At 35.5% G+C, this 26,154-nt stretch overlaps 1 protein-coding gene across 3 annotated transcripts in view; it reads left to right on the top strand.

Moving 5' to 3' along the window:
• Positions 1–26,154, top strand: part of LOC138316241 (calbindin-32-like) — a 69,284-nt gene that overhangs the window by 8,940 nt on the left and 34,190 nt on the right. For all 3 annotated transcript variants that reach the window (XR_011207606.1, XM_069257852.1, XM_069257853.1), the window contains exon 2: positions 12,855–12,940. Coding sequence is in view for 2 of the 3 variants with exons in the window: in XM_069257852.1 (XP_069113953.1) it covers positions 12,855–12,940 (86 nt within the window). In the remaining variant the exon portion in view is untranslated. The remainder of the gene's footprint in view (positions 1–12,854; positions 12,941–26,154) is intronic.

Raw genomic sequence — 26,154 nt, 5'->3', positions numbered from 1 at the left:
GTAGGATGTTGGTATCTAGTGATACAGCAGTAGGGTGTTGGTATCTAGTGATACAGCAGTAGGGTGTTGGTATCTAGTGATACAGCAGTAGGGTGTTGGTATCTAGTGATACAGCAGTAGGGCGTTGGTATCTAGTGATACAGCAGTAGGATGTTGGTATCTAGTGATACAGCAGTAGGATGTTGGTATCTAGTGATACAGCAGTAGGGTGTTGGTATCTAGTGATACAGCAGTAGGGTGTTGGTATCTAGTGGTACAGCAGTAGGGTGTTGGTATCTAGTGATACAGCAGTAGGGTGTTGGTATCTAGTGATACAGCAGTAGGGTGTTGGTATCTAGTGATACAGCAGTAGGATGTTGGTATCTAGTGATACAGCAGTAGGGTGTTGGTATCTAGTGATACAGCAGTAGGATGTTGGTATCTAGTGATACAGCAGTAGGGTGTTGGTATCTAGTGATACAGCAGTAGGATGTTGGTATCTAGTGATACAGCAGTAGGATGTTGGTATCTAGTGATACAGCAGTAGGGTGTTGGTATCTAGTGATACAGCAGTAGGGTGTTGGTATCTAGTGATACAGCAGTAGGGTGTTGGTATCTAGTGATACAGCAGTAGGGTGTTGGTATCTAGTGATACAGCAGTAGGGTGTTGGTATCTAGTGATACAGCAGTAGGGTGTTGGTATCTAGTGATACAGCAGTAGGGTGTTGGTATCTAGTGATACAGCAGTAGGGTGTTGGTATCTAGTGATACAGCAGTAGGGTGTTGGTATCTAGTGATACAGCAGTAGGGTGTTGGTATCTAGTGATACAGCAGTAGGGTGTTGGTATCTAGTGATACAGCAGTAGGATGTTGGTATCTAGTGATACAGCAGTAGGGTGTTGGTATCTAGTGATACAGCAGTAGGGTGTTGGTATCTAGTGATACAGCAGTAGGGTGTTGGTATCTAGTGATACAGCAGTAGGGTGTTGGTATCTAGTGATACAGCAGTAGGGTGTTGGTATCTAGTGATACAGCAGTAGGGTGTTGGTATCTAGTGATACAGCAGTAGGATGTTGGTATCTAGTGATACAGCAGTAGGGTGTTGGTATCTAGTGATACAGCAGTAGGGTGTTGGTATCTAGTGATACAGCAGTAGGGTGTTGGTATCTAGTGATACAGCAGTAGGGTGTTGGTATCTAGTGATACAGCAGTAGGGTGTTGGTATCTAGTGATACAGCAGTAGGATGTTGGTATCTAGTGATACAGCAGTAGGGTGTTGGTATCTAGTGATACAGCAGTAGGGTGTTGGTATCTAGTGATACAGCAGTAGGGTGTTGGTATCTAGTGATACAGCAGTAGGGTGTTGGTATCTAGTGTGATACAGCAGTAGGGTGTTGGTATCTAGTGTACAGCAGTAGGTGTTGGTAGTACGATATGTTGGTATCTAGTAATACAGCAGTAGGGTATTGGTATCTAGTGATACAGCAGTAGGGTTGTATCTAGTGATACAGCAGTAGGGTGTTGGTACATTTTTGATTATGATGACTTTATGAATTTGCGAATGTGTAGGAATAAATATTGGGACTACAGCAACAAAGAGGGATAAAACACTTCGTAAGCTCTACAATAGCATGTTCATTTAAATCGCTGTTCTGTTTTTCTGACTGAACCTGTCACTGACAACCAACCTCACCGATCTTAATGGAAGTGTGAGGTTACGGCTTTAAACAAGATTAATGGAAATGACATTGATTTAAAGAGTGTTTTCGAATATTTCATAACGCAGAGAAATTGCTTAATTGTCTTCAGCAAAGTGTCTTTTCCCTTTAGACCTTTATCAAAAATGATTTTCATTTCAGGGGATAGCTTTCACACAAAGCCCTGGCTTTTCTAGTCGTTATATAACGGAGTATTGTGTCAATATTCACGGGATAGTTATATGGGTTCCTTTATGGTGTGAGAGCGCCGATGGCTGCCTGCCCATGATTGATTTGTGAAGCTCTATTAGACATTCATGTTGGCAAATTAACTGCAATAAGATCTAAAGCCTTTATTATATGACAAAGGTCGTGGTATTCAAATAACAAATGTTTTCCTCATATTAACTATTTCCGCCGTTCTGGAGACAGCGATATCTGCGATTACAGAGACGGCTAGACGAAAAAACTCGAATACATAGTGATATAGTCTTTCATGCTATATGCTGTTAATGGTGTTCTTTGCAGTAATAGCACGGCTCTTTACTGGGTTCAATTTCAGTATTTTAGTGAAGTCATCACTTTTATGTCTATGTAAAGTCATCACTTTTATGTCTATGTAAATACTGTTTAGTTATTTAGCTATTTTAGTTGTTGATTTGTTCTTTCCTTTCAATTTGCATGTCACATACAGAAATAATGTCCAAAATAATACATTTAATACCATTTCATAAGACTTCAGCAAAATATTTCTTTAATCTAAAACGAAAATGTCGTCTGGTGTTTCAATCTGATGTCGTTGTTTAGATGGACTCGCAAGCTATCTCAGCATTATGAGATATTATGCGGGATAACAACTTCGACGTTGACATTGCATATTTTCTCCAGACGCAAAAAACTAAAGTAGACGCTTTGTCATATCTAATACACTGTTTAACGATATAAAGTAGCGGCAGTCAAGGAGACCATGAAAAGATGTATCGAACTACAATGATATAAGAACTGAAACCAATTACGTGAGTATAAAGACAAAATGATATTTCTGTGGATGTCTTGGAAATCGAACGACAAAGCTTGCACGCATGGACGCTGGACACACTATTTCGTGTCACCACGTGGGAGTTGAAGGGGAATATAACATTATAATTGACACTAACAGAGTGTTAATCAGGGCTTTTATCACTGTTGTAAAGTCGGTCACCGTCAGTAATGGAGCGCTCAACAGGCCAGCAAGTGACAGCAATGTAACACGGGCAATGCAGATGAAGTAATGTGCAACGACAGTGAAGCACAGTTATAATAACGTTTTTCGAGAATTGGGAAAAATAAATAAAATCCACAATATAACCAGGGGATACTAAAGCTTGATATAGATTAATAGAATCTTACATGGGTCTGTGAAGTGGACAGGGATATCTCAACCCTCGTGAAAGATTTTGGCCGTCAGCCCGAGGCTGGTTGACGGCCAAAATCTTTCACGAGGGTTGAGATATCCCTGTCTACTTCACAGACCCATGTAAGATTCTTTTTCTCTCATACTTAGTAGAAGAAATGATAAAATTCCACTTGGTTTCCAGCTTTTTCATCGCGCCATGATCGCAGGAAAGTCGTTATGCGTCAAAATTGATGACGTCATCTACAAGAACACAATTACAATTACAGTTACGCCGCATGTATTGATGACGTCACGTTATTGTCTAGCGCGTGTGAGCTGTCTTACACCCCCCTGTGTAAGATAGGGATATCTTTTCCCTAGCAACCACTGGATATCCGTGTGAAGTATGGGAGAAAGGAATGATGTTCCATTTCAATATAGCGGAGTTCAAATTAAGTAAATCAAACTTACTGCATAGTGACTATATATTCTAGAAGTCATGTACTCGACAAGTCATGGAGACGTTAACAATCACCAAACCAATACTTACTCAAATATTTTGTTTGCATTGATTCGCGTTATATCTTCTTGTACAGTGGAACTATTGCCCTCGTTCTTATTATAGTGCTATATCACTGAAGCATGCCGCCGAAAACACCAAGCAACACACTCCGCCTACATCGATTAAACACTCAAATCAGTCACATTATACTGACAACTGACTAACAAGTGAACACTTCATCCAATACTGAGCACTAAAAAGGAACCAAAATTTCTACAACGAAAACCTGCATGCACATCTACACTTTGTCCGAAACAATAATGCTACGTTACATTGAAATCGGTCAAGTAGTTACGAGGAGTTGTCCGGACAAAATTGTTCTACGGACAGACAGATAGACAAGCTGATTCCAGTATACCCGCTTACGAGTGGGTGGGTGGGTGTAGTACAATGACCAGGACTGTGCTAAGAAGTTCAACTTTATAAACACCAAGCAAGGTAAACATTGACGGGAACTTCCGAATTCACTCAATTATAAATACTTTCCTTCAAATAGTTTTGGTAAAAATGCCAAGTGAGTTTACATGTACTCTATTACATTGGAACATAAAAAGAGCTATTATAATTTTAATTTAGTATGGAATGTTTCTATTTGTTTATTTCTTTCTTAATCCGTTTAAATTTTACCAAATTTTAAATTTCTTTAAATCTCATTGGACTACACTTCACGTTAACAAGTTATCATTAGCCGTGATGTATAGTTGCAGGTCTAGTGGGCGTCTTTTCAGGAGAATTCTTACACGTACTGATACATGTAGTATGTGCGTGCTTGAGTATAACGACAACTGAAAACAAAGAACCGTTACGTGCAAAATTGTCCTTTTCATTATCCATCAACTGACCGAGATAACACCTCTAACACGCATGCGAAAGTACGGAATTAATCTAAATGCCGATTATTCTGTTTTCTTTTTATCCACTGACGCCAGTCACGACACATGCTTCATAACCTTCCATTTGATGTCACTGAAATGTTGTTTAAAAGTAGTTGAGATCATATACATTGTAGCACATCTGTTGCTATGGCCAGTTATTCAATGTCTACATGGTCTTTTAGTGTGATAAAATAATCATTAATATATAGTTTATCCAATTAAAAACTTATGTATTCGCAAGTCTTAAAGAAATACATTAGTTACTTTATCATACAATAATTTCTAAGTACCCATACGCCATAACGTGTTACAGCGGAAGTGCAGACGTCACTCGGACGAGGATCGCATAATGCGAAAAGACAAAGACTGTATAATGTATCGGTTTATGAATTATACTGTATATTTTGATTTTAATTTACCTTTCAATTTCACTTGGAGCTTTGGATGAAATGATATCGTTATACTAGATCTGCGTTGTTTTATTACTAGTAATGAATTAGATTTCGTCTATCGAGCGGATTCATCTGTACTATGTTTATAATCGATGTGTGTGATTCGTGTTTCTGCTGGAGCAATTTGTCAGAGTTACATTGTCATAACAGCTGGTGCTATTGACAGATCAAACATTTTTACCCAAACCTTAACAAGTTCTTGTCTTAATGATTGATTTTCATGTATTCTCGTGGATTGTGTTCAATTAGGGTAAGCAGGAGGATGATACCAGTAAAACAAAGCAGCTGCATGTTTCACATTAGCACTAACTCCGGCAACAACAAAGACGTCTTATCAACAGATGAAGTTAGTTAAGGCCGTGCCAATATTACAGGTCAAGCTTAAAATCAAATATGTGCTTGAGCACAAATGTAAGCTTAATAAGTTTGTGCAAGCAGTTTATCTTCTTCTTCTTTGACTTTATTCTTCTATAAATGAAGGGTTTATTATAAAAAAAAAAAGAATTACAAAATATGAACGCGATTACATAAATAACACATATTTGACGTCCTAAATCAGGACATTATTATAAGAAAATTGAGAGGAAAAAATTATATAAAGGAAAGATTCAGTACATCAATAAGGAAAATTGATTAAATATAATATGACATCTTCAAAGACATGATGATTTAAATATAAAAATGTACAAATATTTACTGAAACGCGAATTCAGCAGCTTTCACAGAAAAGCAACAGCAAACGAAAGCAAATTTTATAAAATACCCATCATCCGGTGATAGTTCCTGTATATAATCAGGGATGTACCCTAATAGGACACAAATAAGCTTGTTTCTAACTAAATTGTCTAATTTTACGTATATCTCAACTGGATATTGAATGGAATGTCAGCTATAGTCAAGTTGATAAAATATACTTAAAAAGTAGGGTGCAAGGAGGACAGACGTTTAATTACTTCATTGGAAGTCTGCTGTCAAGTAGAATCTTTTTGTCTATCCTGAACGTAAATTTGGTTCGGATTTGTGAATGAAATCATTGTCCCCTGAAGTATGGCGTTAGAAAAATATAGTACGTTCTGCAACTCTTTCCAGCGACATATTGTAATATACTTACAATTCTTCATAACAACTCTTATCTTGGCATTGATGTGAACGTTCCAGACGCAGACCATTTTCGTCGGTTTAATCATGGAAACTACCACATACATATTATAAAATTTTGGTGTTTATTCGCGAAAGGATCCTTTGGTCCTAATTGACTTTCAGTGTCTAATAGGCTGTTCAAAATTATACGTTAAATTGTTATTTCCGTTGTTGTTTAAAGCGTGATAGTTCTAGCGCTTCTCAGTTTTGTTTGACTATTGCAATCCTTTGCAAGAAAGAACATTCACACGGAACTCCGCTTCTGATATGCACACTTCTGAATGTCAAACGTTGAAGTCGGAAATCAAACCAAACTGTCCACTTAGACTATGTCGCGCCTGTTATGAAGATAAACATTCTCAAATTATTTTTGTTGTGTTTTACCGTTACATACGTGCACGAAATGTGAGCGATGTAGTCAACGTGTTATAGAACCTAAAGTGGTGTCGTTTTCTGATCAAAAGATCAGGGTGTGGCGCCGTGATGTGTCAATGGATATACATGGGACGTTATAGACTAGGGTCAATTATATCTATAACATAACATCGTCTTGGCACGTCTGGCCGGAGTAGAGGCGTGTCATTTAGTACAGGACTATCTATGACATTGGAAGATGGCGTCCAGTTAACGAATGATGTGCCAGAGTTGATTGTCTGGGTCCCACGTTGTAAACAGAGTTTAAACAATTGATCAGACGATCACAAGGAAAGAAACTTACGCCTCGTGGACGTCAGGTGACGGTGGCGAAGATCGATATCAATAAAGAACTCGGTGTGACAATCCTGGAGACACTATTCTTTGAAATTCTCATTAGTACAGCAATGTTAGTCGTAACAACACAAACATATATACATCATACAATCAGAATACCACCAGTTCAATTTTATACGTGAATTATGCCACTGATTCAACGACTTGGATGACATATAGACATTGAAACCGTAATACATTTGTGTTAAAGGTTTAACATCAAATGAGTGAGACGATTGGTTTGTCTGTTGTTGGCCGATATCTAAAGCTGCATAAAACGTTAACAAGTTCCAATATTACAACTAGACACAGCACGGGGATTTGCATTCCTTTTATTTATTAAGCTAAAAAACAGTTGAAGATTAATATAATCTTGCATGGGTCTGTGAAGTGGACCGGGATTTCTCCCATACTTCACAGGGATATCCCGTGGTCACTAGGGAAAAGATAACTCTGTCTTACACAGGGGGGTGTAAGACAGCTCACACGCGCTAGACAATTATGTTACGTCATCAATATATGCGGCGTAACCGCGGCGTGCATTGTAGATGACGTCATCGATTTGACGTATAAAGACGTTCCTGCATCAAGGCGCAACGAAACAGCTGTAATAAAACAGGAATTTCGTGTTCTTTTTTCTTAGTATGGGAGAAAAAGAATCAAACATGGGTCTGTCAAGTGGACAGGGATATCTCAACCCTCGTGAAAGATATTGGCCGTCAACACTCGGCAAGCCTCGGGTTGACCAGCAAAAATCTTTCACTCGGGTTGAGATATCCCTGTCCACTTCACAGACCCATGTAAGATTCTTTTTCTCCCATACTTAGTAGAAAAAAATGTTGAAATTACACTTGGTTTCCAGCTTTTTCATCGCGCCATTATAGCAGGAACGTCGTTATGCGTCAAAATTGATGACGTCATCTATAATGCGCGCCGCATTTACGCCGCATGTATTAATGACGTCACGTTATTGTCTAGCGCGTGTGAGCTGTCTTACATCCCCCTGTGTAAGATGGAGATATCTTTTCCCTTGCAACCGAGGGATATCCGTGTGAAGTATGGGAGAATATTGGCACCTCTATTACATTAAAATGTAAGATGGAGATATCTTTTCCCTTGCAACCGAGGGATATCCGTGTGAAGTATGGGAGAATATTGGCACCGGTATTCATTAAAATAGTAACGCATCCGATTTCCTTAGTCATTCTTCAGTCCAAGACTTCATAAGGTGTAAAGAACGCTAATGGCTACTATACTCTGCATGTTTATTTCTTTATTCGATCGTGTGGATTTGATACGTTATAGATTAAACCATGTGACAAAATTACAAATCACACTAAATAACAATATGGTCCCTTCAAAAAAGTGTCATTGTAATTTTGGTATCTGATCAATATAGTTAAGAAAGTGGAAAAACTTAAGCCGACTTCAAAGCATATGTGCAATTGTATATATACATCAGTATAGTTTGTAATCAACAGGGCACCGGACGGGTCAGTGCCTCTCATGCAATATGCATGTTTCTATTAGCAATTCCCGTCTGTGTTTAGTGAGCACAATTTAGTGCTAATTAGAGAATATCGTGATTAAAACATTTAATTTGGCATTTTCTTGCCGCAGCATTATTGGAAGTGGAAAACAAAGATATCCCAATGGTGGTGGTACAATTACTATCAAGATTGTGCTAGCTTTCACAGTTAGGCATACATACTGTATTTTGTAAGGTTATACCATTAAGCGTATAGCGAGTGCCCATATTTCGCCATTTTTAGGTCACCTAGCTATTTAGGGAAAACACATTTTGAGCATTATTTGGTCATTTGTAATAGGAAACGAGTCAAATATTGTCAGAATTATCAATATGAGATGGCCATTGAATCCTTTAAATAACTTTTCCTTGACTGACCCCCAGGGGCCTTAGGGGCGGGGTCAAAAGGGATCAAATAGGCTAAAACTTCAAAAATCTTATGCTGAAATTCTGGAAATGGTAGAATCATATACTCTTCATAAATGGAAAGGTCTTAAGGTCCTTTGCAAAAATTGTGAATTATATGACCCTGGGGTCTCACGTTTCCCCCTGGGAAGGGGGTCACGTTTACTATAGTTTATATGGGGAAAATACATTTATGAACATTTTTTTTCTCATTTTTCATAGGATATGAGTCAAACTTGTTAAGAATTATAAGCCGGAGAAACCATTTTAATATCATATCCATATTGGTCCTTGCTAACCCTCTGAGGGATCAGAGGGGCGGGGAAAAAAGGGGCAAATATTCTAAAACTTTAAAAAAAATCTTCTTAAATTCTGGAAATGGCAGAATCAAATGATATTTATAGATGGAAAGGTCTCAAGGCCCTCTACAAAAGTGTGAATTAGGATGACCCTGGAGTCTCACGTTTCCCCCTAGGAAGGGGATCAACTTTACTTTAGTTTACATATGAAAAACCCATTTATGAACATTATTTGCTCAATTTTCATATGAAATGAGTCAAACTTGATTCGAGTTATTAGCCTGAGATATAGTATTTCAACATCCATATTAGTTCTAGCTGACCCCCTGGGGGACCAGAGGGGCGGGGCCAAACAGGGTCAAAATGACTTTAAATTTCAAAAAATCTTTTGAGTCCATAGGTTTGATGGAAGCAAATACTCTTCATAGATTAAAAAGTCAAATTTATAAAATCACTGACCGACTTCAAGGGCCAGTATATTAGTGTTTATGTCTTTGTTACATTCTAAACGAACTCAGGTGACCGTTAAGGCCCATGGGCCTCTCGTTGTGATACCAAGTGATAATTTGGTAATCATGACATAAGATCAACACAATATTTATATGAAGAGGAAAGTTTTCACTGTTTAGAAAAACACGTACATATCTTGAAATTCGATTTCGACACGCTTAAACCATTTCAAATGAAAGAATGCCTCTTTGATTATGAATACACTTAATACGATTCTATAGCTGTAAACTTGTTAGTATCAATTATGGACTGAAATAATGTTATATTAAATATATCGTTTTATTTCAACAAATGTCAAAAACAATCTCTAATGTGCATATCAATCATAAAAATGTTAATAAAAAACGGCACCCTCAATAAAGCAGTATTTGTGCAATGAAGTTCACAAACGAAATATTGAATATCTTAAAAATGGAAGCACCTAATCAAATTGCTATATATATTGAACTTCACGTGACCATGTATATATACATGTATGGGTATATTCCCTTCTCCCATACTCACCCATATGGGTACTGAGTGGTTAACGTATCTTTCTACAGCTCCCCACCTCTTTTTACTGATCGTAGTTAGGTGATGTTTATTAGCTCCACACAGATGAAGAATTCCTAGTATAGGGTAGACTATTTAAATTAGTGAAATGGAACATCATGGGTCACGTCAAAGAATTTGTGAACTGTTGACGTTCCACTGGGAAATGGTTTGTGCGTTTGGTATACCGTTGAGAATTTGAAGAGTAGAGAACTGTTGAAATAAATATAATGTTTTTGAGTGATGAAGTCCATTCTTTGTGTCAAACATCAAAACCAGTCTGTTGATAGAATGTATAAGAATACATCATACAGCATTGATACGGTCTGCTAGTCCCAAGTCAACTGAACTCTCTCTTTGATCCAAAGGATATGACGGCTTTTGATTGCCTTCATCGCACCACACACGACTATAGATATGTATTGATACGGAAATCATTCCATATTTCTCCTCAATTACACTAATTATCTTTGCCATAGCCCAAAGTAAGCACGTGTTAGTTTGGTGTATCGTATCAACCAGTGCAATACATGTACACGTGTTGATATGTTTGCAGAAATCAAAGTTTTTGTAAAAAAAAACGGCATTATTCATTTTGAAAGACAATCATCTCGATACACCTCACCTCCTTTTATATATTTTTTTTTTACATTTGGTGGAGTCCAAGACATGATTTTAGATTAAGAAAACAAAGTTACCTGTAACTGGGATAGAACACTTTTGAAAGGACAAAAGGGCTAGCGTTCCTTTTAAAATTGCTGAAGGGTGTCAAATGTTAATAGGAAACATAGTTATCCATATCAGTGAAATATTTACTCTTAATATAAATGCTTCAATGATGCCATGGTTTAACTGAAACTTATTTAGATACGAAGTGATAAAAAAATGAAGAAATGCATTCAGTACATGCATGTTTTGATTGGTGCTATAAACGTTCACAGAAAATGTGTTTGCTACCACAAGCGATAGAAGAATATAAGTTACCTTAAAACACCCATCAATTGACATTAACATGTATATCTGTTACACGTCATACGTGAATGACCTGTTGTAGAAAGTTAATACAATTTTGTTGGAATTAGTTATTGGTAAATCCGATCATTGTAGACCATGGTGTATTTATTGTGAAACATAACACAGACTATATCCAATCTAGCTGTTTGATATGGAACCTGAATCCTCTAGGTGATAACGTAATAGTAAATATAACACTTTGTACGCTATTCTCTAGATTAATTCATCTGCACCACATCACACATGTTTGATGACACTATTGATCTTATCCTAGATATTGTGTCAAAATGCCTAGTAGGCTGTGACATGGAATACAGAAGAGGTGCGTTGATTGGTTTTGTGTCATTTTAACAGCTAATGTTTCATTAAGTCGGCTCCAGGTGTACTGTGATATCGTAAGGAGACAATGGCTATTGGCTTACAGTCATAATGATTCGTTGAAATTCGTTTTATTTTCAGGTATTTCGTGCTTTAAGAATTAAGAATTACTTACCTCAAAACTGATATTCTACTTCATTATAATATAAGTTAGCATTTAGTATTGTTTTAACACGCACTTCACACACGCTACACACTGCATACAGGGGAGGCCGTCCTTACATGACCCTGGCTGTTAATAGGACGTTAAATTAATCAAACGAACAACATTTTTAGATATAATACAATGTATTCAAATTCATTTTGCGACAAGAATGATAATGGAAGTTTTACATGTCTATATTACATTAATTGTTCTATACATCATATGTAATATGATGGACGCAGGCAAAATAATTCCTCTATATCCATATCTAAATTACAATTGTAAGATCATCCAATAAACTTTAACATATAAACATAATTCAGTTATTACACATTTGTATATTGATGTGATGACACTGATCCATATTAACATATATACCGACAGAGTTAATTTTTGTCTCTCTTTATGTTATTATCCTTTCCCGCCTCATGGTTGTAATCATATAGTTTATACCTGATGTGACATGAACGACATTTTTAACAAAGATGTAAAGATGATACTTGATATCTGATTTCATCTGAGATCCCTAAACATTTACATGCCTCGTCAGAACCGAAGTTTGGATTCCAGGGTAACAAGCTCTGAGGAAATATCGATAAATAGCTCCAGTAAGGGATAATTTGGTTTAACAATGATTGACTTACACAATTAACCCTGTCGTCAGCGAGATTATTGAATTCTGGGAAATGTCACGTGCTTATTTAGGATGTTCTATATAAAGTTAAGTAGTATTTAATCATTCCACGGACCAGTTTGAAGTAGATTATCGGTTGATGCTATATGAAAATGTATGAAACAGTTATTTCAAAAGTACATTTTGTTTCCATTACTTACTGGGTTCTGGTGCATCCCAGTACAGCAATTGGTACTACAAAACTATCCAATATATGGTTATAGCCATAACATATTCCTATCTCAAATGTATTTAAAACACAGCCTATCACAGATTGCACGCGAGAGTTCCTACAAATAATGCAGAAGTTTGCCTTGAAGCAAATATTAGTTTGATATTCATTGCCTTATAGAGCAAAAATAAAAATGTCAAGATAGATAGAAGTAAAATTCAATGCAAATTTCTGTAACCCGATTTATGTTCCTGGTTTTATGCTTTTGATATTATGTCAATACCATGGATCTAACAATAATGCAATGATTACAGACAAATTTTCTAACTATACTCAATGTTTGATATTTTAATTTCTATTTCTCTTTAGGTGATGGCTATATAGAGGGTAAAGAGCTGGACAGTTTCCTTAAGGAGTTAGTGACCAGTATAAACAAAGAAGATGTCGGATTGGAGGTAGGTAAAATCTCCCTATGTACCAGGTTAAAATCTCCCTATGTACCAGGTTAAAATCTCCCTATGTACCAGGTTAAAATCTCCCTATGTACCAGGTTAAAATCTCCCTATGTACCAGGTTAAAATATCCATATGTATTATGTTAAAATCCCATATGTTCCAAAGTTTAGACTAAAAGCCCATTATTTACTTTATTGAAGATTGTTTAACAAATGACATTTACCTATTTCAGAAACTTACATGTTCAAATAAGGAGTTCCTTGTATTATTTATATTAATTGTAAACCGCTACTTTATATTGTGACTGTTGTTTTGTGCCATGAGTCAAATGACCGATAAGGCCCATGAGCCTCTTGTTTATTACGGTGTATTGCATTTAGTAATCAGTTTGTATCAGGCTTTAAACTCCATATTGCAGTATAATTCATTACAAAAAGATAATGATGCTTAGATATACATTTAATGTATCGGTGTCCGTGTGTAGTGATATCGAATCTGACTTATGGTATCACGTGGGATAAATTTTACGTGGACGAATATCGAATGTTAAATTGCAGTTTTATATTTCATTCAACCAACAGGTTACCACAAAATGTGTAACAAAAACAGTAAAATATAGCTACAATCAAATACATCGGTAATTAGATGAAAGTATAGAAACTAGTGTTGCAGGGGTATTGGTTAAAACAAGAAACGCTGATTAACCATGCAAGTTCTCTTATTCCATATCGACGGATATTTTCAAATATTATGACGCACCCTGTAACAATATTAAAACACTAGTTTAGAGAATGAAATACATATACATAATATGGCTAATAAATGTATAACCATCTGACACACATTACTAACAATACTTATTACCTATAAAACGTTGGTATTTATAGATAATTGTCAAGATTAAACTATCTGAGATACAGTATTATGTCAATCCTATGTCACTCTAGTTCGGGCAAAGTAGTTTGCCACTAAATATTCACAAGAACCATTTAACTTAGGCAAACTCGATTCGCCAAGTATTTAGCACGAGCTGCACAGCCTACCCAACTACTAGATCCCAAAATGGCCACTGCAAGCTTTCCTGACCCGAAACGATACAGGACAGACGATTCTATCGATGTATTCTGCAACAAATGTGACGCCAAGATTACAAACAACAGGTTTTTGGACTGCGCCGTCTGTAAGCTTCAATACTGTTACGTCTGCACAGGACAGAAAACAAGCGTGTTACGTCTACTGGAGGCTGGCGATCTGGAAGGCTTCACATGGTCCTGTAACTGTTGTAAAGGAACAGAAGCAACACTTCTTAGAATAGAAAGTTCACTCACACAGTTGAAACATACCAGTGAACATAGAATTACGAAGATTGAAGAAAGAATAGAAACAATAGAAGAAAGGCAAGACAAGCACGAAAACCAAATATCGGCAAAAATGGAAAATCTGAAACTTTCTATGAAGGACGAGATAATCCAAGAAATAAAGGGCGAAATGACGGAAATGGTAGATAAAAGGACTCGGGAATTACAAGACCGAAAGAGCAGGGACTCTAATGTCATCATCTTCAATCTGCCTGAATCAAACAATTGTGACTCTGTTAATAGACAAGAGGAGGATCGAAGGAATTTTCAAAAAGTAGCTGATTCTATTGGTGTTTCAAATTTGGACACGACTGCAATTTTTAGATTAGGACGGCCCGACCCAACTAACAAAAAAACAAGACCTCTTAAAATCATCATAAATAATAAGAAACAACGAAAAACCCTACTAGAAAATTCCAGATAAATCAAAGACAAAGCTCCAAGAGAATTCAAAAAGGTCATCGTGATCCGCGATCTGACTATCGAGCAGCGTGAAGTCAGAAAAAGAAAATTCGAAACAAAAAGAGTACAAGCTCATGAATCCAACTCCAATGAAGATCAGATGGAAGTCGAAGATATAAATGCGCCAAACACAGATATAATATCAAGCCAACCAATGACGACAATGGAGAACATTAGCCCTATCAGACGTTCTCTAAACATGACGTCATATAATCATGACGTCTCATCAAATGAATCCACTTTAGTATACAGCCAAGACACTATTCTGGATAGCAACGCCCCGACTTCTCCAGTCGTGGATAGAGCATAGGAAACTACTTTTATGGAGGTTTTTAATACAGTAACAATTGCCAATGACAAAAACAATCGTCCTTCGACCATCCTTGTTTTTTACTCAAACATTGACACGTTAACCCCAAGCAAGCGAATAGAATTAGAACAAATAATTTCTCAGAAATCACCTGACGTAATTGGATTAACAGAAATATATCCAAAGTCGTCATCTACAGTATACGAAGAGCTATACAACCTGGCGGGTTATGATTCCTTCAGAAATGGAAACGGAAAACGCGGAGTCCTTATTTTAACCAAATCAATCCTTCAAGCAAGTCCAGTACATGTGCCGGTTGAATTTGACGAACATGTTTGGTGTAGTATCAAACTATTAAATAATGATACACTGCTTATTGGAAACGTGTACAGAAGTCCAAATAGCGATTCCAACAACAATGATAAATTATTAGAGCTATTATCAGCAACAGAACAACTAAACTTCAGTCATATACTTATCACTGGTGATTTTAACTATAAAGAAATAGTCTGGAGCACTTTATCAACTACAGTCTCTGCACACCATCCAGCTACATATTTTGTAGAGAAAACGAAAGACTTGTTTTTGCATCAACATGTACTTTCCCCAACAAGATACAGAGACAGACAAACTGCTAATTGCTTGGATTTAGTTTTTACCAATGAGGAAGGTATGATAGACAATATTGCACATATGCCCGGCCTAGGCCGAAGTGACCACTTGTTATTGGTTTTTAATCTGAACTTGTACAGTGATTGTAATTCGCATATTATTGAAAAAAGAGACTTCTTCAAAGGAAACTACAATAACATACGTGAAGGCCTACATAATACTGATTGGCAAGCGTTGCTATACGGAAAAGGTACCGAGGAATCATGGGAGATTTTCGCTGAAACCATATCAACATTAGTAGTAAATAACATACCAGTGAGCAAAATCACCATGGATCGTCCAAAGAACCGCATTCATTTAGACGAACAAGCACGCAAAAACATCAAGAAAAAACAAAGGAAATGGTATAAATATCAACATTGCCATACAACAGAAAACTGGGAAAATTATAAAAGAGCAAGAAATCATGCAACAACTTCGATTAGAGCATCTAAATACCATTTCGAACAAAATATCGCCAATCAAATAAAGGAGAACCCGAAGCAGTTATGGAAAGATGTGAGGACTAATACCAAAATAAAACGAACTGTAGGAAATTTGGAGATCTCAAACGGCTTAATATGTAGCGACAGCAGAGAAAAGGCTGAACTGCTCAACGAATACTTCTGCAGTGTATTTACTGTTGAATCTGATACAGATCATCTACCCCATTTTAATGATAGAAATGTAGACACTCCACTGCTAGATATTAACATTACAAAAGAAAAATCAAGTCAGCGATTTCTAAGTTAAAACCAAATTCTTCTGCTGGCCCTGATGTATTCCATCCCAAACTGTTAATTGAGACATCCTATGAAATTCTGGAACCTCTCGAAAACATTTTTAATAAATCCATCATTGAAGAGAAATTACCAAACGGCTGGAAAAATGCTTTGGTAACACCAATTCATAAAAGCGGTTCAAAAACAAAAAAAGAAAACTATCGCCCGATAAGTCTTACTTCCGTTCCTTGCAAGATATTACAGCGAATTATTAAAGACGAAATAAGAACGCATATGGAACGGAATGGCTTTTTTTCAACCTGCCAACATGGATTCACAAAAGGGAAGTCGTGTGTGACTCAACTTATTGAAGTTGTTGACTATGTCACGTCAGAAATGGAAAAAGGAAACAACGTTGACGTCATTTACCTCGACTTAAGCAAAGCCTTTGACAAAGTACCACATAGTCGATTACTACTTAAGATGGAAAAATATGGTATAAAAGGAAATATTCTAGGATGGATAAAAGATTTTTTGAAGGGTATGAAGCAAAGAGTTTGTATGAACGGCGAACTGTCTTCTCTGCGTGACGTCACAAGCGGCGTCCCCCAGGGGAGCGTCCTCGGGCCGATTTTGTTCTTGATATTTTTTATGATATGCCTGAAGTTTTAAACTCGGTCGTGAAAATGTTTGCCGACGACGCTAAGCTGATGAAGGGTATTGGATGTGTCAGAGACAGACTAGACCTACAGAACGACGTCGACAATATCATTAAATGGTCTGAGACATGGAACATGGAATTTAACACCAAAAAGTGCAAACACATGTCTATTGGAAATTTACATCAACATGACAACTTCTGCTACAAAATGGGCACAAATGAAGAAATAAGCAAATGTAGTTCGGAAAAAGATCTTGGTGTTACATTCGATTCTCACCTCAAATTTAGTCAGCATGTAAATAATTCAGTCTCTAAAGCCAACCGAATTACAGGATTGATATTCAAAACATTTAGCTATATCAACAAAGACATGTTTTTGAACCTTTACAAAACTCTTGTCAGGCCTCATCTGGAATACGGATCATGCGTTTGGAACCAAATTTCCATTAAGGACCAAATTTTGATTGAAAATGTCCAAAGACGAGCTACAAAGAGAGTGAAAGGTTTACACAACCTGACGTATGAACAACGTCTCAGATCACTAGGAATACCAAGTCTTCAATATCGACGGAAACGAGCAGATATTGTCCAGGTCTACAAAATAATCAATGACATCGATATTATGGACAAGGACAAGCTCTTTACGATGTCTCCTGTTACTGTCACCAGAGGGCACTCAAAAAAGATCCTGAAGCGCGGGGCAAGATTGAATGTCACAAAGAACAAATTCAACAGTAGAACTGTGGATACATGGAACAGTCTACCTGAAAATGTGGTATCTGCAATGACTCTGAACTCATTTAAGTCACGCCTGAATAAGCACTGGCACAATGAGCCCTCTAAATTCACTCCTACATGTTTTTAATGTTACTTGATTGGACAACTATTGTATACAAGGATACGCCTCCAGAAGCCATTGAGCTTACAACGGTGTTAATTTACATAATTACATAATTATTACATTATACATGATAGTTACGTACATATTACATACGAACAGTAATATTATTATCTTAACGAACAGGTTGATGTATCAAACTGTTTATGGATTTACATACAGAATACAAAATATAATGTAGGAGTTCATACACTATCTATTAGAACATTACATATATATAACATAACGGTAAACTATTTGTAGAATAAAGCATATCTCACCTGTGTGTGACACAGGGCGCTTTGCCTGGGGCACGAACTCGATACAACTTGTATGTGCCGATACCATATAAAATGTTGGTTCGAATAGATCTAACAAGGACAAAACAAGAACATTCTATTACATAAGGTAAAAGATTACAAGGGTTACGTTATCGAATAAATAACGTGATAACGGCAGTCAGGTGAGTACATCTGTGTCCGATTACATATTTCTGAATATAATGAATAATTTATAAAATATAATAAATATATGCGTAGATCGTTTTATATTAACGTGGAGTGAAATCAGAATCGGTCAGCTGTCACGTGTCTAAGTGACCAGTGTGACGTCAAAGGGGCAAAGATAAAGGGTGTTAGTAAATCGTACAACACATAACTAAAATACTATTATATATTCTTAATTAAAACTATGAATACAAGTATGTGACTATCCAGGACGTACACTCTGAAAATGTATAAATACGTTGTAACTATACAAAGATAAAGTAAATGCAATATTAATAAATATAATATTGACGTCATAAAAATGACTCTGCTACACTAGCAATATGTCATCCGTTTGCACCTCGTGTATGGGGTATGTAATATCTACCAATACTGGTGCGACCTTGGCTACGTTTTGATTCCACTGTGTTCAATGTTTGACTTTCTAACACTATTCATTACCCCGCATCCTGACATTAATCCGAACCAATCCGGCTTAGTATTAGCGGTCACGGGTTCCTCTCTCCATCACAGGAGTCGTATCACATCAATACGTTTGAGGAAATAAACCTAATGAATATGTTCTACATTTACATCTCGACGTCCTTGGTGTTTGAGAGATATAATTATAATACAACTATTCTACTATCTATACTAGTGAAACAGTGGTATAATAGAAGTATTCTATTATCTTTACTAGTGAAATAGTGTTTTAATAGAAGTATTCTATTATCTATACTAGTAAAATAGTGTTATAATAGAAATATTCTATTATCTACTATTTATATAATGTTATAATAGAAATATTCTATTATCTATACTATTGAAATAGTGTTTTAATAGATGTATTCTATTATCTATACTAGAGAAATAGTGTTATAATAGAAGTATTCTATTATCTATACTAGTAAAATAGTGTTATAATAGAAGTACTATAGTATCTATACTAGTGAAATAGTGTTATAATAGAAGTACTATAGTATCTATACTAGTGAAATAGTGTTATAATAGAAGTATTCTATTATGTTATAATAGAAGTATTATAGTATCTATACTAGTGAAATAGTGTTATAATAGAAGTACTATAGTATCTATACTAGTGAAATAGTGTTACATTAGAAGTATTCTATTATTTATACTAGTAAAATAGTGTTATAATAGAAGTACTATAGTATCTATACTAGTGCAATAGTGTTATAATAGAAGTATTATAGTATCTATACTAGTGAAATAGTGTTATAATAGAAGTATTCTATTATCTATACTAGTAAAATAGTGTTATAATAGAAATATTCTATTATCTATACTAGTAAAATAGTGTTATAATAGAAGTACTATAGTATCTAAACTAGTAAAATAGTGTTATAATAGAAATATTCTATTATCTATACTAGTAAAACTAGTAAAATAGTGTTATAATAGAAGTACTATAGTATCTATACTAGTGGCAATAGTGTTATAATAGAAGTATTATAGTATCTATACTAGTGAAATAGTGTTATAATAGAAGTATTCTATTATCTATACTAGTAAAATAGTGTTATAATAGAAGTACTATAGTATCTAAACTAGTAAAATAGTGTTATAATAGAAATATTCTATTATCTATACTAGTAAAATAGTGTTATAATAGAAGTACTATAGTATCTATACTAGTGAAATAGTGTTACATTAGAAGTATTCTATTATTTATACTAGTAAAATAGTGTTATAATAGAAGTACTATAGTATCTATACTAGTAAAATAGTGTTATAATAGAAGTACTATAGTATCTATACTAGTGAAATAGTGTTATAATAGAAGTATTATAGTATCTAAACTAGTAAAATAGTGTTATAATAGAAATATTCTATTATCTATACTAGTAAAATAGTGTTATAAAAGAAGTACTATAGTATCTATACTAGTGAAATAGTGTTATAATAGAAGTATTATAGTATCTTTACTAGGGAAAAAGTGTTTTAATAGATGTATTCTATTATCTATACTAGTGAAATAGTGTTATAATAGAAGTATTCTATTATCTATACTAGTGAAATAGTGTTATAATAGAAGTATTACAGTGGAGGCCGTCCTCAAATGACCTTATACTAATGCCTGCCTTGTAGTTTGACCCTAAATGACCTTAGTTGTCGATGGGCCGTAAAACTCAAACAAACAAACAAACAAACCTATACGCAATAACTGCGTAAATGCAGCGTGAATACTGAGAAAACGCAAATAATATTAGATTTAAAATAAAACTATATATATATATATATATAGATGTGTGTGTGTTTGTGTGTGTGTGTGTGTGTGTGTGTGTGTGTGTGTGTGTGTGTGTGTGTGTGTGTGTGTGTGTGTGTGTGTGTGTGTGTGTGTGTGTGTGTGTGTGTGTGTGTGTGTGTGTGTGTGTGTGTGTGTGTGTGTGTGTGTGTGTGTGTGTGTGTGTGTGTGTGTGTGTGCGCGCGACAATATATTTATCTTCCCACATTTGTATTCATGCTTAATATGCAAATCTATTTTACTAAAAAAAACACGTATTATTCTAGAGTTGGGTTATTCCCTTAGGAGATCCAATGATATAAAGAAACAACAATACGTTGCTGTGACCTGACTTAGTGTAAAGTGGCCTGGCGACACCAAGAGGTGCCCCATCAATATATAATAACCTGTTCATGATATGGCATAGAAATCCAAAAACACTACTAAAATGTTTTCGTATTGGATCCGTCTAAGATAGAGCTACCTGTGTATAATGTGGTGTAGACTGTCAAGGAAAATAATAAGGAAAATAGAAATATACAATTGCAGTTTTGGAGGTGAATTTTATTTTGCTCGTTTTTTTTGTGTGTTTTTTGTTTTTGTTTGTTTGTTTGTTTGTTTTGTTTGTTTGTTTGTTTAGGGTTCGACATGTGCATTTCTCGATATACAAAAACAAAAACCACGAGATTTCATATATTAAATTCCAATGTTGGTTTGCGCATTGATTTCTATCATTTCATTAAGTCGCTATGAATTTATCTTTCAAGCACTTGTACTGACCATATCTGATGTGCAAATGGGGAACAAAGCAATATGTACATGTACTTAACCTTTAGTAATGGGTAGTGAAATTGTGTTAGCAAAGAATATTTATGGTCGGATTGTACTATATACATTATTCATGCATAGACTAAGGCGCTTGAAGACTGGAACTTCGGTGTTTGCACATTGAGTCAAAGACTCTTCTCACATGTGGTCGAACATATGAAATGTACAGTATTTACAGCATAGTTAATGAACATACAGTAAATAGAAAAAATGAAACGAATAATATCACAGAAAGAGCAAATTCTATCACAAATTAAATAATCATATTACCAAATAAAATCATAACATCACAATCTAGAAAAATACAGAAAATTGCCATAAGTGTACACATTAAAGCCTCTCATGTTGCAATTAGTGATCATGAAATAATAAACCCAAATATGTGTCTTGTATACATATACGCCAATATGGCAAAAAGACAGATTATACGCTAATATAGCATACATTAAAACAAGAAGTAGATGTTATAAGATAACATGAAATACTAGAATAAGGATTTAAGAATTAACACATCAGATACGGATAAAGAAATTTTAATTGTAGTCCATGCATAAAATAAATGATTTTGTATTACTATAAAGTTCAAAGAAATGCCTTCTGCATTATACCTTGAAGATGTTAAATATGCTTTTTCCGTGACTTATTTTCATTTTCAATTTCATGCAGTTGTTGCAACATGTCAAGCCATTAGTCTGACTCTTGGTATCTAAGCATATCGTTGTTATCGTGAATAGCAATCTATGCTATGTTACATCTTATATGGAAAAGGCACTACAACTGTGAAGGACATCTATTATTTACAGTGCTTTTACCACCATCGACACCCACACCAACATTTTACACCTGCATGCGAACCTCTGTATATGAGTCATGTTGTCCTTTTTATTTGCCCAATAGCATCCTCAAATATAGTACGCGGCAGGAACTTGTCGCTTGCTCCCGCGAGCCAAGGCATTAACTCCTCCATATTTACACAGGTAATATGTATGTCTATAAAGAGAGATACAACAGATATTCTAGAAAAACATTATTTATGTCTGGCAATAGCAATAAAGCTTGATACCAAGAACTCATTTTACAGAAAATTGTTTGACTGCACTTATCATTCGTTACCACTCAACCTCTCTTAGACGAGCGATAATAATCATAAATATTTGAAATGGATGGTCGCTGATTGCGAGACTAATCATAATGTGGCTAGAACCGAGAAGATGGAGACATATGATTGATATTTACAAACATCAGTTATCATCTAGGTCATAGAACGTTTAACATACCATTGTGGTATGTGATTCATTTTAAAAAGCAAACAGAGTTGAGATTCATACTACAAACAAACGAGAATATCCCTAGCTTCCTAGCATGTGTCAACATTATATCATTAGATAGGTTTGGTGATCAATTTTATACCGTACACATAACCTTCGAGCGACAAGAAACAGTTGTTCCCAAACCACAAATTAGCCGCATATATCCTAACAAACTGTTAGACATGTTATTTACGGTATCGTAGAATAGCAATCCCAGCTTCCCTATCAGCAATCAGTGCGAATCATGTCCGCTTGTGACGAAATAAGGTCGTTTGATGAAGAAGATTTAATTAGAATGTTTTAACTTTTGAAAGCTGGTGTACATTTAATAACTTAACTGCTGTTCAAAATGTGTTCCATTTTCTCGTATATATCGCTTGGATTGAACACAGTGTTACAACTTAATTTCGGTGGCAACAATTATCTGTATGTTGCGTTGCGCCGAATAGACCAATCTCATTATTCACGTTTTTGTTCTTTTTCTATTGTCACTGTTTTCGTTATATATTTTCTATGACTTTCACATGCTAGAATGAGGAGAAACAATCCAGGAAAAGACACAATAACATTATTTAATTATACGTCTTGCAGCCTAATCTCATTACTGCTTCAACTACCATTTATCAGAACAGGCCACGACATCTTTAGAGAGATTAGAGGGTACAGGGATCAATCGAACGGCGGAAGTGGAACTCTTTTATGTTAGAAGTTTTGACAGGTTGATGAATCGCTACCGCGATGATAAACGGTATGGTCGTTGGTACTGTACGTTCACACAATGCCTTAAATGTATATCTCCTGTCCTCTGATTGATGTCTGGCGCGTAGGCGACTTGTGCTTTATGATATATAGGTAAAGCATACATAACTGATTTGGAGGGATATACTTTCGTAAGCGACCTTTATACCCTACAATGACGTTAGGATTCACGGTACATTATCAGTAGCAGCGATAGGCCGAAAAAGAAAAATAGAATTTTACATGGGTCTGTCAGGTGGACAGGAATATCTCAACCCTCGTGAAAGATTTTTGCTGGTCAACTCGAGGCTTGCCGAGAGTTGACGGCCAAATTTTATAACGGGGGTTGAGATATCCCTGTCCACCTGACAGACCAATGTTTGATTCTTTTTCTCCAGTACTTAAACGAAACATGATGAAAATACAGTTATATAGAAAAATTTCCAAAAGTGCCGCCATCATAGGAACGTCGCAATGTGTCAAAATTAATTACTTCGTCGACAATAGTCACCGCATCTAATGATGACGTCAAGTCATTGTCTAGCGCGTGTGAGCTGTCTTTTCCTACCCCGGTAAAAGACCGAGTTATCTTTTTCCTAGCAACCACGGGATAACCCTATCTAGTATGGTAGAACTTTATGTCATGATTCCATTGATTTTAGTAATGATTTGAATAAGATATTAATGCTTCCGTTAATCAAACACTTCTTTCGAATCAGAACGTTTTCTTTCTGATAGCCCAGGAAATGGATTGAAGAATCTTTGATTTATATTATAATTTGTCTTCAGGTATATGTATAATATGTTCTATATCATTAATTTTGGTCAATATCGATGTTGAACACATTCGTACAATAAATGACCGCGCTATCTCAATAAATACTTTATTAACAACATACAGACAATACAGGTGCATAATCAAATTTTAGCCTAAAGTTTCATGTCAATCAAATAGCATTACCGCTGTAATTTGAAGGTTTATATAGTATCTATTTGCTTCAGTATGTAGATGGCGCTAATCCTTTGTGTTTAGTCGTAAGATCGCGGTATACCTGGGACAGTTGAAATTTTATAGGTTTTAAATTTACCACCGACTATCCAATCAAACCTATTTTATGAAGTGCAGAAGTATGCAGCAAAAAACTGCATCATAAACTTTCTTCTCTCATATTTTTCTCCACCTGTCTATGTTTCAAGCTAAAACAGAAAATATTTGGCTTTTTGTGTACACGTTGAAAATAGCTCGGAAGGCTTCGATCCGTTCCAATATATTCAGATCTTGGAATTGCCGATGTCGGTCACGTAATGCGATTCGGTTTTCCGATATTACAAGAAAGTTTTAAACATGACGTTGATCTGTGACCGCTCTTCCAACATGCATGATATTTTATCAAACATTTCTTTCTATCCCATTGGTTTGTTTGTGCTTTTTGGATCTGAAGTAAAGTAGATATACACATTGGATGTTTTACCACAGTTTGTAAGAGTAATGTCATGAAACATAACGTTAAGGATTCGTGTTCATTTTCTTCTTTAATCTATTGAAAACACACATAATAATGTATGGCGATATATTTACCGTATTGGCGGTTGAAACATTACAAAATTGAAGGAAAATAAAGAAACCTTATTTTTGCTGAAAAACAATTCTAATTTCGACTCCATATTAGGTAAAACTGCTGCACGATGGTTCGATGAATATATAAACTAAAACTAAGAATTGTGCCGTTAATTTAACACGCCAGATCTCTCTTCTCAGCATAAATCTGTCAAGTTGTATTAAAGTTGTGTCAACTTACCATTATAATGCAAAGCAATTTTTGCCAATTTTATTAACTTCTGCAAATATGCAAAGTAATTTCGTTTCTCTCCTTTTGACACACGAACTTTGTCAGATGCATTCCATGATTTCTAGAACAAAATTAGCCTTCAATCAACAAGCCATCGCTTGCACAACCCAAAACCATTCCCAATAATTACACTAGTTTCATTCTTTCCCGTGTGTCAATCTGAGACAAAAATAGTTTCAAACCTCACCGCCCGCTCCGACGTTAAAATTTATACATTCCATATCCACCATTTTGATCCCATCTTTAGCCGTATTCCAGTGTCATTGTGAATTCATTTAACAGAAAATCGATGTAGATATTCACACTAGACTGTCACATATATGTATGTATTGCATCAAGGACATACAGTGTAGGTGACGCTTTTAAATCTTTGATTGCATGTGAAGAAAACCGAGTAAAATAATAAAACAATTGTAGAATTTTGAAATCGGTCGATGCATGTTTTATAATTTTTCTTTTGTCAATAAAAGCATGTACCGACCTTATCAAAATGCTATAATTGTATAATGTAGACCTATAAGATGTATGTTCCTATTTTGTTGGCTAGTATATTATATAATTAATTTGTATCAGGTGACCGTGAAGACCCATGGGCATCTTGTTTCATCAAGAAGTCTGATTTTTTTTTTAAATTTCATCGGTATATCAAATAAATTTTGTTTGCAAACTTTTTCGATAATCCGCTACGCGTATTCACACAGTTTGCAAACATTTTTT

The sequence above is a fragment of the Argopecten irradians genome, chromosome 2, assembly GCF_041381155.1.
Source record: "Argopecten irradians isolate NY chromosome 2, Ai_NY, whole genome shotgun sequence".
Lineage (NCBI taxonomy): Eukaryota > Metazoa > Mollusca > Bivalvia > Pectinida > Pectinidae > Argopecten > Argopecten irradians.
Note: the sequence above shows the minus strand (reverse complement) of the source record. Positions and strands in the feature narration are given on the sequence as shown.